Source organism: Trichomycterus rosablanca, chromosome 27 (genome assembly GCF_030014385.1).
Source record: "Trichomycterus rosablanca isolate fTriRos1 chromosome 27, fTriRos1.hap1, whole genome shotgun sequence".
Lineage (NCBI taxonomy): Eukaryota > Metazoa > Chordata > Actinopteri > Siluriformes > Trichomycteridae > Trichomycterus > Trichomycterus rosablanca.
Window position 1 is genome coordinate 3,426,079 of NC_086014.1, and position 14,632 is coordinate 3,440,710.

Below are 14,632 nucleotides of genomic sequence, written 5' to 3' on the forward strand. Positions count from 1 at the left end.
CTTTATAAGTAACACCAAAATAATACCAGATCTTTTGACAAGACTTAAAAGCGTGTCTGTGAGAGGACTTGTGGTCGACTATCCAATTCATTCCAAAGGTGTTCAATAGGATTGAGGTCATGACTCTACCTAAGCCTCTCCAGTTCCTCCTTATTAAATGTGTCAACCAAGTCCTTGTGGACTTTTCTTTATGGACAAGGACACAATTATGATGGAACATAAAGAGGTTCTTTCCAAACTGTTGCCACTAAGTTGGAAGCATGTCGTATGTGTGACTGAAAGACTTTATTATGAATTAATCTACAAATATACTTTTGGCCATATAGTGTATCTTTCCTGTCACTGAGGTGGTAACTTTAGAAGTATATTTTGTACCTTTAGGTAAGTTTATGGTACAGTAATGTATTTTCACGGAGACAGGTGGTCTTCATGTTTTCATACTTTCGTATGTTTCATACATGCGTTTGTACTTTATGTATGTATAATTTAAACTATCATTTCCATAAAAATTGCCCCTATTTCTGTATGTGCAGATTATTCAAAAAAATGAAAGAAGAACGACACAAAACAAAACCATGGACTATCATTACATGTGGTTTGCATTATTATGAAACGGGAGAAACATACTGAATGTAGCGGAGAAAAGTGAAACTGAAGTATCAATCCAATCACACTAGTATCGATCAAATTCCAATATCAACGTTGGTATCGATATTATCGATATTTAGATCGATCCGCCCACCCTGACTGGAGGAGGCAGCACTGAACCCTGGTGACTCTGTACTGTAATAGAGAAGAACGGTGCTGCTCGCTCTGGGTAACGAACGCTCAATGGCTGGTGTAGTGTAAACTGATATATAATATAATAATATACAATCAGATTTATTTGTGTAGTTATTATTATGAGCTCTAACAATATGGCGGATCCACGAAGACCTAACAAGATTTTCCGGTGAGTTTTATCCGCCTGTTACACCAACTGCTGCTATTAGCTTTATGGCTAATAGTCCTGTAGCTAAATGAGGACTAGAAATACGAGTAAATATCTATTTAAAGAGGTATAATGTATGCAGTTTATTCCATACAGCTAGTCTGTTCGGTTTGAAGGTAACTTAATGGTTGTTACTCTTTATTTAAAGATGTGTTGTTTTTAATTACGATTAGATCTGAAGGTGAAATGTGCTAAGCTAAATGCTAAGCTAAATGTAGCTTTAAAGCTGTTTAAAGCCACCTCAGCACATTTAACCTCCGAATTATTCCGTTCTACTGCAAATAATCTTTAAATCTACTCTAAATATGACTGTGCTTAGTTTGACTTGCTGTTTTAACAGATTAAACAGTGTTTGTTTAATAAATAACGCAAGTATTTGTTGTGTTTTGACTAGTTCTGAATGTAGCTCAGATATTTAATCTGTTTCTCGCTATTACACAAAACTTATTACTGTTATTATTATTATTGTTATTATTATATTATTATTATTGTTGTTGTTGTGGCTGTGACAGAGTCAGGATACACTGGTGTTAGATTTACAAATATGAAAGAAATATTGTGGTTTAATTGTCCATGTTGTGATGTAACACGACTATTTATTATGGTAAGAGAATTCTCTAAGCTGTTTTCTTACCTGTCAAAAACATGCTGAAGGTTTATTCGCTGATCAAAATTTCCCCTTAGTTTAAAGCCCCAAATAATTCTATTCTTAGGTTATTTATACACTTGTTTTAATACTTCGGTCTGTGATGCAAATGGCATAATCGCTCAAGGAGCTTGTTTACCCAGACACAGTCCCTCTGAACCCCAGCTTGTTTACCCAGACACAGTCCCTCTGAACCCCAGCTTGTTTACCCAGACACAGTCCCTCTGAACCCCAGCTTGTTTACCCAGACACAGTCCCTCTGAACCCTAGCTTGATTACCCAGACACAGTCCCTCTGAACCCCAGCTTGTTTACCCAGACACAGTCCCTCTGAACCCCAGCTTGTTTACCCAGACACAGTCCCTCTGAACCCCAGCTTGATTACCCAGACACAGTCCCTCTGAACCCCAGCTTGTTTACCCAGACACAGTCCCTCTGAACCCCAGCTTGTTTACCCAGACACAGTCCCTCTGAACCCCAGCTTGTTTACACAGACACAGTCCCTCTGAACCCCAGCTTGATTACCCAGACACAGTCCCTCTGAACCCCAGCTTGATTACCCAGACACAGTCCCTCTGAACCCCAGCTTGATTACCCAGACACAGTCCCTCTGAACCCCAGCTTATTTACCCAGACACAGTCCCTCTGAACCCCAGCTTGATTACCCAGACACAGTCCCTCTGAACCCCAGCTTGATTACCCAGACACAGTCCCTCTGAACCCCAGCTTATTTACCCAGACACAGTCCCTCTGAACCCCAGCTTGATTACCCAGACACAGTCCCTCTGAACCCCAGCTTGTTTACCCAGACACAGTCCCTCTGAACCCCAGCTTGATTACCCAGACAGTCTCTCTGAACCCCAGCTTGATTACCCAGACACAGTCCCTCTGAACCCCAGCTTGATTACCCAGACACAGTCCCTCTGAACCCCAGCTTATTTACCCAGACACAGTCCCTCTGAACCCCAGCTTATTTACCCAGACACAGTCCCTCTGAACCCCAGCTTGATTACCCAGACACAGTCCCTCTGAACCCCAGCTTGATTACCCAGACACAGTCCCTCTGAACCCCAGCTTGTTTACCCAGACACAGTCCCTCTGAACCCCAGCTTGTTTACCCAGACACAGTCCCTCTGAACCCCAGCTTGTTTACCCAGACACAGTCCCTCTGAACCCCAGCTTATTTATCCAGACACAGTCCCTCTGAACCCCAGCTTGATTACCCAGACACAGTCCCTCTGAACCCCAGCTTGATTACCCAGACACAGTCCCTCTGAACCCCAGCTTGTTTACACAGACACAGTCCCTCTGAACCCCAGCTTGATTACCCAGACACAGTCCTTCTGAACCCCAGCTTGTTTACACAGACACAGTCCCTCTGAACCCCAGCTTGATTACACAGACACAGTCCCTCTGAACCCCAGCTTGATTACCCAGACACAGTCCCTCTGAACCCCAGCTTATTTACCCAGACACAGTCCCTCTGAACCCCAGCTTATTTACCCAGACACAGTCCCTCTGAACCCCAGCTTGATTACCCAGACACAGTCCCTCTGAACCCCAGCTTGATTACCCAGACACAGTCCCTCTGAACCCCAGCTTGATTACCCAGACACAGTCCCTCTGAACCCCAGCTTGTTTACCCAGACACAGTCCCTCTGAACCCCAGCTTGTTTACACAGACACAGTCCCTCTGAACCCTAGCTTGATTACCCAGACACAGTCCCTCTGAACCCCAGCTTGATTACCCAGACACAGTCCCTCTGAACCCCAGCTTGTTTACCCAGACACAGTCCCTCTGAACCCCAGCTTATTTACCCAGACACAGTCCCTCTGAACCCCAGCTTATTTACCCAGACACAGTCCCTCTGAACCCCAGCTTGATTACCCAGACACAGTCCCTCTGAACCCCAGCTTGATTACCCAGACACAGTCCCTCTGAACCCCAGCTTGATTACCCAGACACAGTCCCTCTGAACCCCAGCTTGTTTACCCAGACACAGTCCCTCTGAACCCCAGCTTGTTTACCCAGACACAGTCCCTCTGAACCCCAGCTTGTTTACACAGACACAGTCCCTCTGAACCCTAGCTTGATTACCCAGACACAGTCCCTCTGAACCCCAGCTTGATTACCCAGACACAGTCCCTCTGAACCCCAGCTTGTTTACCCAGACACAGTCCCTCTGAACCCCAGCTTGATTACCCAGACACAGTCCCTCTGAACCCCAGCTTGTTTACCCAGACACAGTCCCTCTGAACCCCAGCTTGATTACACAGACACAGTCCTTCAGAACCCCAGCTTGTTTACCCAGACACAGTCCCTCTGAACCCCAGCTTGTTTACCCAGACACAGTCCCTCTGAACTACAGCTTGTTTACACAGACACAGTCCTTCTGAACCCCAGCTTGATTACATGTCGTATTTAATGTACTGTGTATCTTAAAATAGGTGATTAATAAGTAAACATTCGTATTATTATTGTTGTTTTACATTATATGTATTATTTATTTCATTCCATGTTTACTTAATGCTCTTATATAACTAAATGATCCCTGATTTTTGGTCAAAACCATTTGCCAAAATGTGCAACCCTAGTGAACAATGATTGTTTTTGTTTTGCAGCTACAAACCGCCGAACAGCGAGACAAACCCCACACTGGAGGATCCGACTCCAGATTACATGAACCTGCTCGGCATGATTTTTAGCATGTGTGGGCTTATGCTTAAGGTAACACAAACACCCCGAATAGGACTGTAGTGAGTGTAAACAGTAAACAGTAGTTCTTATCAGTTGTAATTATGTGTGTGTACGCGTGTGCTTTTCTGTAGCTGAAATGGTGTGCATGGATTGCAGTTTACTGCTCTTTCATCAGTTTTGCCAACTCACGAAGCTCAGAGGACACTAAACAGATGATGAGCAGCTTTATGTGAGTAAAACAGGCACCAGTGACGATTTGTTTACAGAAACAGTAATCATCTGATCATGCTTCACATACATTTGTCTTTCTGTTTGTACTTTCAATCCAAAAATTCACTGGCACTTTACATACAATGTTTTTATACTTAAAAATATTAACAAAAGAAAATTGAACCGTGTGTTTAATAATAATTGTATAAACAAAGTTATGATGCTAGATTATTTGCTGTGCCAATGCTCAACCAGCCTTTCTCTTAGCGAGAGTTGACGTCTAGTGTAAGTCATGGAAAATTTTAACTTTACTGTGCTGACATCGATCATGGCCACTGAAACAATTTAAACATAATGAACAAGCCAAGTCTTGAAATGGATTGTTTTTATTTATTTTTCAGCTGTTCCATTTCTCTGTCTAAATAAATGTTCTTTTTTCTCACGCAGGCTCTCTATATCCGCAGTCGTAATGTCATACCTGCAGAACCCTCAGCCCATGTCTCCACCATGGTGACAAAGGTCATGGTGACTCTGAGGACTGCAGGGGTACAATAAAATCGACAGAAATGCTTCTTCTGATCAACAAGACATGATGGACATGACAACAGACTAAACATCCTAGTTTTGACTTTATTCATTTCTTCATATCTTCATCCTGTCGTCTTCCTCCAGATTGGATGGGACAATAACACACTGTAGATGTTAGTATAATTGATCTGCTTGAGCAGGAATGTAATTCTGAATAAAGTTTGTCCATGTATTGAAATTTTGTTAATATAACAATAAACACCAGTTTTTTAACCTGATTGTAATTTGTACAATGTGGTCTGTGTTTTAGAAAGCATAATTCTACATTTATACCAGGTTTTTTGCCAAACTTGCTGTTGCATGTTGTAAGTGGGTGTTACTGGTAGGTTAAACACTGGTTGCTTTGCCTTATGAGAGATGGGTTGCCAGATTTAGTCATGGAAAGGTGGACTTTACAAAAAATGTTGCATTATTTACTTTTATATTCTAAACCTTGTCAAAAGGTAGTCTTTAAAACAGTGCACATAAACTTTAGTCATGCTTGTGTTGTTTAATATTTATTTTTCCTTTACCAGTAGGGATACTGGTGCATGAAATCCTTCCAACCGATGGCAGCATCATTGTACTGTACATCTGTATATGTATATATGCCAAATAAAGGATATCTTATCTTCTGTCATAAAACCAGATGAAATAACTTCGGGCATTAAGAAGAAGAGGGTGCTGACAGTTTGGTTAATAAACTTACCTGTTATAATGCAAAAGCTTTTTTACAATGGCCCATGTGGTGAGCTCGTGTAAGGTGGTGGTAAGAGCCACGCATTGCCCGAGTTTAATGGGTTTGAATCCCAGGCTCGGCTCACAAATACCGAAGGCGCATGGCATTAGGTGCCCCTAACCATTGGGAGACACATGTCTATCTACTGTGTCCACTATAAACCTTCCTGATTATCCATGAGCATTAAAATGAAGTGAAATATACAGACATGTGTATAAGTTAATACATCTCTCTTCTGCTCTAAGCAGCTTTGTCTCGCGCGCGCAGGCGGATCAGCTCGTGCCCACAGTGCGCGCGCATATATTTCAGCGACCGTTAGAAACCGCTAGTTTAACAGTTAAGCAGTCTCGATTAAATTTATACAAATTAATATTTTAATGTCGGGATTAAAGCAAAATATTATCGATATTTGTTACAAGGAAGCGGTGTGGTGCCATAATAACGGCTAAAAATAGCGAAGACCGAGTATCAGCAACGCATCCAAATTCTGCGCCTGTTTTGTTTTAATACTGTTTAAGTGTTTGCGGTGACATTTCCATCACTGAAGAAAAGAAGTCACGGTTCTAGTGGCTACGGACGCACCGCCCGGTAATTCCAGGTGAGTTAAAAAGCGTAAAATGTTGGGAATGGAAAAGTGCAGTCTTTTTGACCGAATGAATCGATTCCTGATTGTTCCTGAGTCGATTCCTATTCATAACGTTAGGGATTCGAGGAGTTAATCGCAAGAGTCGATTTCACATGATTCTTCGAGCTTCAACAGCCGGTTCATTTTCTGTAAGTATTTATGTGTGATTTCTAAGAGATGTATTTCTGAGATTGGAATACTATGTGTGTCACTAAGATTCAAATATAAACTTAATCGCCACGGGTCATTTAGAACTGGACTCGAATATATATTTTTAAAGACACTAAACGAATCGGCACTTTTTAGGGCGGTCCTCACCTGATCACAGGTACACGCACAAGGATGCGCACGCGTGATAAAAAAAAACAGAGGGTGTTTTAAGAGCAGAATTAGTTTCCTCCTACTAATAAATCATAACAGCCTTTACAAAACCACACCTCATCTGCTATAAGTTATTCTAACCCCCGGAGTTTGGACATGCGTTAGTTACAGGTACAAAACTTTTTGTACATTGTTTCTAACAATGATCAACATCAGGCCTAGAATGACGTGACTCAAGACAGGGGATTCATCCTCACAATCTAGTGTTTAAAAGAAGTACTGATGCTTTACATGGAAACATTTATCTTCTGAACTGTAATAAGCAATTCGATTAAAATAAATAAATCAAACCAGCCATGTAAGTCGTCAAAACTATTGTTTTGAATTAAGGGTACTGATTGCTAGATGAAGCTTTATGTATGCTTTGTGTACAATTAGGACCAGTGGTATCCAAATAAGCATAAGACTGGAAATCTTTCAATGATTCAGATATTGACAGTCAGACACCTGAGCTGTTTAATTGATTAGATGAGATCTAGATGAGTAGATGTACCATAAAATATTACAGATTAGGCATAAAAAAGCTTTAACACTACACTGACAATACAAGCACTTACAACCCAATATTGCAACTACTGTATATTGGGGTATTGCAACTTTCATTATGTTACAAAGTCTTTAAATGTTGATTATTTGAATGTGAAATAATGTAAAATAAAAAATGAACAAGGGTTATTTAGTTTAAAAACAGGTTTTCAGCATGTTACAGCTAGGGTTGTTGGTCCTCTAACCCTGCAACATAAAATGCACTAGCAAATCTCAAATAAAAGCATAGCATGTTTTGTTTAATATGTTTACTGAGCACAGTGGATGTTGATTGTATACTACACACTAAATTAAAGGCTTCTGTTCCTCACTCTCCTTGCTGCTAAAATTACAGGGTTTATTTATGGTCTGTGTTTGCTGGTAAAGTGTTCAAGATTGGACAGCCTAACCCCCTAAACGTTTTTGCTGATAAGTGTGTTTGTATGTCATGTCTCTTGTCTCTCTGACTGCATGCTTAGTGGGGTCTCTCGCCTCCTGTATGTTTCTAGCAGTGTTGCTCTGGCTAAATTCGGTGACAGCAAAACAGACTAATGAGACCCCATTATATGGTGTGTTCATGTTTTCTCTCAATCTGGTAATCTCTCACCTGTCCAACCTGTCCACCTAACTTCTCATTACCTGTTTTTTTCTCTCCTTCTTTTGCCACATTAGGATGTACACTAACGAAGCTGTGATATTAGAGAAGACATCTTCTGTCTGGTGGGATGTGTGGGAGTCCAACATGCCAGGCATGACAGACAGCCCGTTGTTGCCTGATGACCATTTGGTTCCTACTTTGAGGAGGAGGGGTGCACTGGTGGACCATCGAGATGTCATCAAAGCGCACCGATCACACAAGCTGCTCAGCACCCCGCAGGCCAAACGCAAGGAGTGGGAGTGAGTATGAAACTGTGTGTGGAACTGATAGGGAGTGGGCTGGGCTGGACACTCACAAAACTCACACAACTAGCTAAATGAATCATTTACCATTGCTTACATATTAAACAACAGCAGCTGGTCTCCCCTTCTGCCATAAACACCTATTAATAGCCAGAACGCAGGGTCAGCCATTGTACTTACAATCTTCTGTTCACTGTCCTAAAATGACCAGTCAGCCCAGTCAGGGCTCTTTTTTCAGTATTTCTACTTCATTATGTATACCATATATCATTACTACTGACCATCTATCTATCTAAAATAGAACCGAGGGAGAGTACATTAGTATCAGTAGGCAGAGACAGGCAGACAGTAGTCAGTAATTACAGTGCTCTACTTTTAGACTCTGTCTGTGTGTGTGTGTGCGTGCGTGCGCATGTGTCTGTTTTTAACTGCACACTGTTTTTTTTAGACCCCACTGAATTGAATGTGACAACTGATATTTAGTGATGCATGTTGTGTGATCTGTTACCTCTGCAGCGAATTAGCTCCATGTTAATGAAATAATAATTGTAATAAACACTTAGTTTAGAGTCTTTTAGAATTGCCAGTACACTTGTTTTACAGGATCTGGTGATCCATGTTATCCCATGTTATATGACTGCCCAATATTCCAAAGAGCATCTTGTGATGTTAGTGTATGCTTGGCTTTCACTGTTCTCAAGTGCCCCCTATAAATATTCAGGTCAGGTGATTGTAGAAGTGCATGGCAGTCAGCACACCTTGCTCTTCTTTGGTCTTGAAGCAGTTGTTGATATTTGTCCTGAAAACAGTCCATGAGGACTAGGCGAAAATGGGATTCATAGGAGGGTAGTAAGGAGGAAGTAGCCAAAAAAGCATCTGGGTTGGTCTCAAAGCATTTGGTCCAAAAAATGCAAACATCTGGTACAACGAGGGTCTGATTGTGTCTAGAGAAAACCAACACAGCATTTGATTGGAAGAGCATCGTAACATTAAAGTCATTGCAGGTTTTGAGTGACCCAGTCAGGTCCTGAATTGAACCCAAACAGAAATGCAGTTTTAAGCAGTTCCAAAAACAATAATGGTGCTGAAATTTCTTTAGAACCTCTATGGAGCTCAAACGCTGCCATAAGTATTTGAATCTGAATTTTATACATTTGAAATATTTCAATCAGAATTTTATACATTTGAAATATTTAATGGCGTAATTTATAAATTTGAATTTTAACAATGCTTTTTTTGTGATTTGAACTTGTGAGGTGGTGAAATTTGCTGTTGAAAAATTTTCATTTCAAAATTACAACTTGCAATTTTCAGATTTTAAAAATTCAGATAAAAAAAATTCAGATCTCTCAGATTCAAATCTCAGAAATACGAATTCAAGCTTGAAGTGAAACATCCGGGTATCCCAGGAAAAGTAAACTTTCCAGAGCGATCGAACGCAGCATTTAACCAATCACAGCGCTGCCTCACCTGCGTTCATGTCTGTGGAGGAGAAATGAATCCCAATGAGGAAAGTGCATCCAAAGTGTCAACCTCAACTGACCACATGAGTCGAACCAGGTGTGTTAGGTAAATGAGGTAAAGACTGAACTCTGAAGTGCTATACGGCACACCAGGAAAGAAGTTTTCACAACATTTCTGAACTCCCCGTTTTAATATGTGCAAGCAACGGAATATCCATGCCTTCCTAAACTCAGACCAGCTCATGCCAAGCAAAACTCTTAGCTAACCACTACCAACAAGCTAGCTAACGCTAACTAACCTTACCCCGCGCGTTATCATGCCACCAGCGTTACATAACGCAAAATATAAAACTTGCCGTAAAGCACGTTGAGTATTTACCAGAACTATAAATAATTAGCTGACTGTGTGGATCTGAAGAACTTTGGATGCACTTTCCTCATTGGGATTCATTTCTCCTCCACAGACATGAACGCAGGTGAGGCAGCGCTGTGATTGGTTAAATGCTGCGTTCGATCGCTCTGGAAAGTTTACTTTTCCTGGGATACCCGGATGTTTCACTTCAAGCTTGAATTCGTATTTCTGAGATTTGAATCTGAGAGATCTGAATTTTTTTTATCTGAATTTTTAAAATCTGAAAATTGCAAGTTGTAATTTTGAAATGAAAATTTTTCAACAGCAATTTTCACCACCTCACAAGTTCAAATCACAAAAAAAGCATTGTTAAAATTCAAATTTATAAATTACGCCATTAAATATTTCAAATTTATAAAATTCAGATTGAAATATTTCAAATTTATAAATTACGCCATTAAATATTTCAAATTTATAAAATTCAGATTGAAATATTTCAAATTTATAAATTACGCCATTAAATATTTCAAATTTATAAAATTCAGATTCAGATACTTATGGCAGCGTTTGAGCTCCATAAACCTCGAGATGTCCAGACATTTTTAAGAAGGGAATTTTTTATTTTAATTAATGAAATTTCATGAAATGTATTGTAATGAGTTCCTTTGGTGTAGTAAGATTTGGGACAGATCTTTTGGACAGATGTCCTGCTTGCAGTGCTTTATTCAAACTTTAGATGGTGCAGCAGGCTAATCTAACATAACTGCGGTGTGCGTGTGTGTGTGTGTGTGTGTGTATATGTGAGTGTGAGTGTGTGTGTGTGTGTATGTGAGTGTGAGTGAGTGAATAAGGTGCAACTGGTTGACAGACAATAGCAGACAGCGCTGTTTCGCCCCTATAAGAGAAACCCAGTACCATTGATGTCACTAAAATCTGATATAACATTTTATGCATTGCTGTATTATTTCTATAAAAAATATCCAATGGATGGATGGATGGATGGATGGATGGATGGATGGATGGATGGATGGATGGATGGATAGATAGATAGATAGATAGATAGATAGATAGATAGATAGATAGATAGATAGATAGATAGATAGATAGATAGATAGATAGATAGGTGATGGATGGATTATGTTTTGTGATGGGTTGACGCCCTTAATTTAGTGTTTCCAAATGAGACTTGACCCACCACATCAATGACTATGTCTTAGGATTTATTCATTCTTCCTCCATTTAACTTAATTGACCAAAAAACAAGTAAAATACATACACAACATTCTGGTTGCTTTATGTTGTCTGATTGCATTTTGTGTAGGTGTGTGTGTGTGTGTGTGTGTGTGTGTAAGTGCTGATTCTATGCTGATTCTATGCTTACTCCACACCAGCGCTGTATCCATTAAAGCTGAGAGCAGCAGTGCAGACTCCCTCTCTCTCGCTTTCTCTCTCTCTGTGTCTCTCGTCCTTCCCGATCAATCAGCTCATCAATTGCTACACACTCAGTCTCCTGGGAAAACAGTGCGACTAGCCAAAAAACTCCAATCAGCTAATTACTCTCTCTGTCTCACGCTTTCTGTCTTGCCCTCTTTGTCTCACTCCCTCTCTTTCTCTCTCTTTAATTCATCAATCCATCGCTGCCAACTGATCCTATGCTGTTCTTTCAGTCTCTAATAAACTGAAGTGTTATTCAGGGCACACAGGCCCACAGAAAGGTTGTATTTTGATGAGCATATTTTGAAGATGAACATCAGAGAAACAGACAGAGAGACAGAAGGACAGAGAGAAAGACGGACAGAAAAAATAGGACACAGTGAGACAGATGGCCTATTTTGCTGTTGTTTCTAAAGAATGCAGAACTAAAAGTAAACAACCTCGTTACCAAAACGAGACGTGCCCCTGGGCATTCAATAAAAATTCTCATTCATGTTCACAGAGAGTGGTCCAAATAACAGAAACACCAAAATATAAGGGGCTTGACTTTTAATTACAGATGCACAAGTAAGTGTATTAGCTGGATTGGTGAAATGTGGGAACATGAGGCAACTAACAAGTTGGGTCCACTCAGAAAAAGGGGCGTCACTTCACTTCTGGGTTCCCTAGTAAGGCACCAAAATGCCAAGACCATGGCCAGGTTCCCATGAAAAGATAAAGGTATGCTGGCATCCCATCATTTTGTAAAAAAATGATGTTAGCATAATAAAGGTATCACTCTCTCCAAGGCTTTTTCAGGATCCACAACAGCTGATCATACATTGTACCAGACGGATGGTAGGTGTAGCATTAATGTGTCCCCTGTCTCACGTGATGCCAATATTATACGCATATATATATATTTACATTTACATTTTTGGCATTTAGCAGACGTCTTTATCCAAAATGACTTACATTATAGTTACAGTCTGAGCAATTGAGGGTTAAGGGCCTTGTTTAAGGGCCCAGCAGCAGCAACCTGGCAGTGGTGGGGCTTGAACCAGCGACCTTCTGGTTACTAGTCCAGTACCTTAACCATATATGTAGTATATATACTGCTGTTTTGTTTATGCATTTTTCAATTTGTATTCTGCTGCTGGAGACTCCGGTTGTGTCAGAGGAGGTTATATTTGCCTGTCTCACGCTCCCCCCGACGTGTGCGCAGTACACCGACACCTTCTTATTCGCCCACACGTTTGTTGTATTCGCGTGCGGAGAGCCACGCACTGATCCCCACGCTCCTCCACTTCCTGTACATGCACCTCGGGCTACTAACCAAGGTCATTACACAGCGTCGAAGACCCCACCCGTCAGACTTTTAAATAGCCAATTTTTGTCTGCGGCAGGCACGGCCAATTATGCCCGCTAGAGGGTGCCCAGCCGACCGGTAGCAGAGCTGAGGTTTGAACTCAGGAGCTCAGAATCCCAGTGCTGGTGTGCTAGCGGATTATTCCGCTGCGCCACCTGGGCACCCACGTGTTCTGTATTATTCTGCCCAGGATCAACTGGCCTCACATGATTGATAAGGGAGACAAGAATTTTCCTCCCACTTCCAAGAGAGCAGGGCCAATCAGCTCTCAGCTTTCGGCCACAAACAATCTGTTAATAACTGATTTTGCTGCAACACTCTGGAGTCCAGATTTGGCATCATAGCCAAAGTTTCTTATACAATCGTTCGAGACATGACAGCATTGAATATCTGCAGGTCCGTTCACTTGATGTGTGCCCTCGTGATCCCCAAACCAAAGCTAAAATTAAAACTCGTGCCACTTTTAATAACACTATGCATCTCTCAGCAGTGTGTGTGTGAGTTAAGTAGGACAGGAGGCAGAAGCAAATGAGACATTGATAAAGTGACTAGTTAAACATCTCTCTCTCTCTCTCTCTCTCTCTCTCTCGCTCTCTCTCTCTCTCTCGCTCTCTCCCTCCCCACTTTGTTCATTCCTCTTTTTCCCTCTCTCCCTCTTCACTCTTATCCACTCTCTTCTATATAAATCTGCTTTTATGCATTTCATAATCAATACGTCCAGTGAGTCACACTGCCCTGCGCCTCTGTGTGTGTGTGTGTGTGTGTGTGTGTGTGTGTGTGTGTGTGTGTGTGTGTGCCCGTATGCACTCTGCTTACATTGCAGAGCGTAAATCACACACTCTGAGCTCTTCATTCAGAAAAGAGCCTGGTGCAGACTGAAAACCGGTCATTCAGAGCGGGGGGAGACAGATGAGTGACACGCACAACATGAACAAACACTTTATCAACTGATTCGATTTATGTGCTTGGGAAATTTTGACCCTGCTATTAGGGGAAATTGGGAGCAAAGGACAAAAAATGAAGAGACACGATGAATCAGAAATGGGTGGAGTTAAAGTGGGAAATAGAGGACACTGGAGGAAGTGGGGTGGCAAGAGGAGGAGGATGAGGAAGGTTACAGACAAGAAAAATAAGTATAGAGGTTAGAACGACAGAGATGGAAAGTGACAGTTAAGTGAAAGTGACATTAAGAAAGTGACAGTTTAACCATTTTCGGTACACTGAGGGAGATGTTAGCTGGCGGGTTGTGCCGCCTAAGCCCATTAGTTTGAACAGCCTGAGGCTAACTGTGTTAGCTTAGTAAGCAAAAACTTTTTGAGTTCGATGTCTTATTAGAATTTTCACTACTTAGGCAGCTGCCCAGGTAGGCAGTAGGCAGCAAGGCAGCTCACTAGGTTTTTCGAACAGACCCAATGTGTGGCTGTGTAAAATGATTTTGAAAAATGTCTTTATGTTTAATTAATGTAGTCTTATATGCAAGACGTTTCATTTCTCTCATATTCTCAGTGAAAAATAAAGCTTCTTGATCAACACAACATCTGGATTCTTGGAGCTTTTCCTATTCGCTCCTCACTAGACAGTGGCAAGGTGTAACAATATCCACACTGTATAGCTTAATTTGTATTGTCATATTTGCCCAGCAATACTCTATTGTCAATACAGAGTGTATTTTTTATACAGTGTGACTGACTGATTAACCCTTCAAACATTCAAATAAACCATGTATTATTCAAACCAAACATAAAAGTACAACA

General features: G+C 41.0%; 2 protein-coding genes across 2 annotated transcripts in view; both read left to right on the forward strand.

The window, feature by feature from the left end:
- Positions 1-773: 773 nt before the first annotated feature.
- Positions 774-5,350, forward strand: wdr83os (WD repeat domain 83 opposite strand). Its single transcript, XM_062989697.1, has 4 exons — positions 774-952; positions 4,259-4,364; positions 4,466-4,563; positions 4,992-5,350. The coding sequence occupies exons 1-4, from the start codon at positions 903-905 to the stop codon at positions 5,056-5,058; spliced, it is 321 nt and encodes a 106-aa protein (XP_062845767.1). The 5' UTR covers positions 774-902; the 3' UTR covers positions 5,059-5,350.
- A 1,031-nt stretch (positions 5,351-6,381) lies between these two features.
- Positions 6,382-14,632, forward strand: part of cacna1ab (calcium channel, voltage-dependent, P/Q type, alpha 1A subunit, b) — an 83,645-nt gene continuing 75,394 nt past the window's right edge. The window contains exons 1-2 of the mRNA XM_062989530.1: positions 6,382-6,448; positions 8,054-8,278. Of these exons, the coding sequence (XP_062845600.1) occupies positions 8,055-8,278 (224 nt within the window). The 5' untranslated portion in view covers positions 6,382-6,448; position 8,054. The remainder of the gene's footprint in view (positions 6,449-8,053; positions 8,279-14,632) is intronic.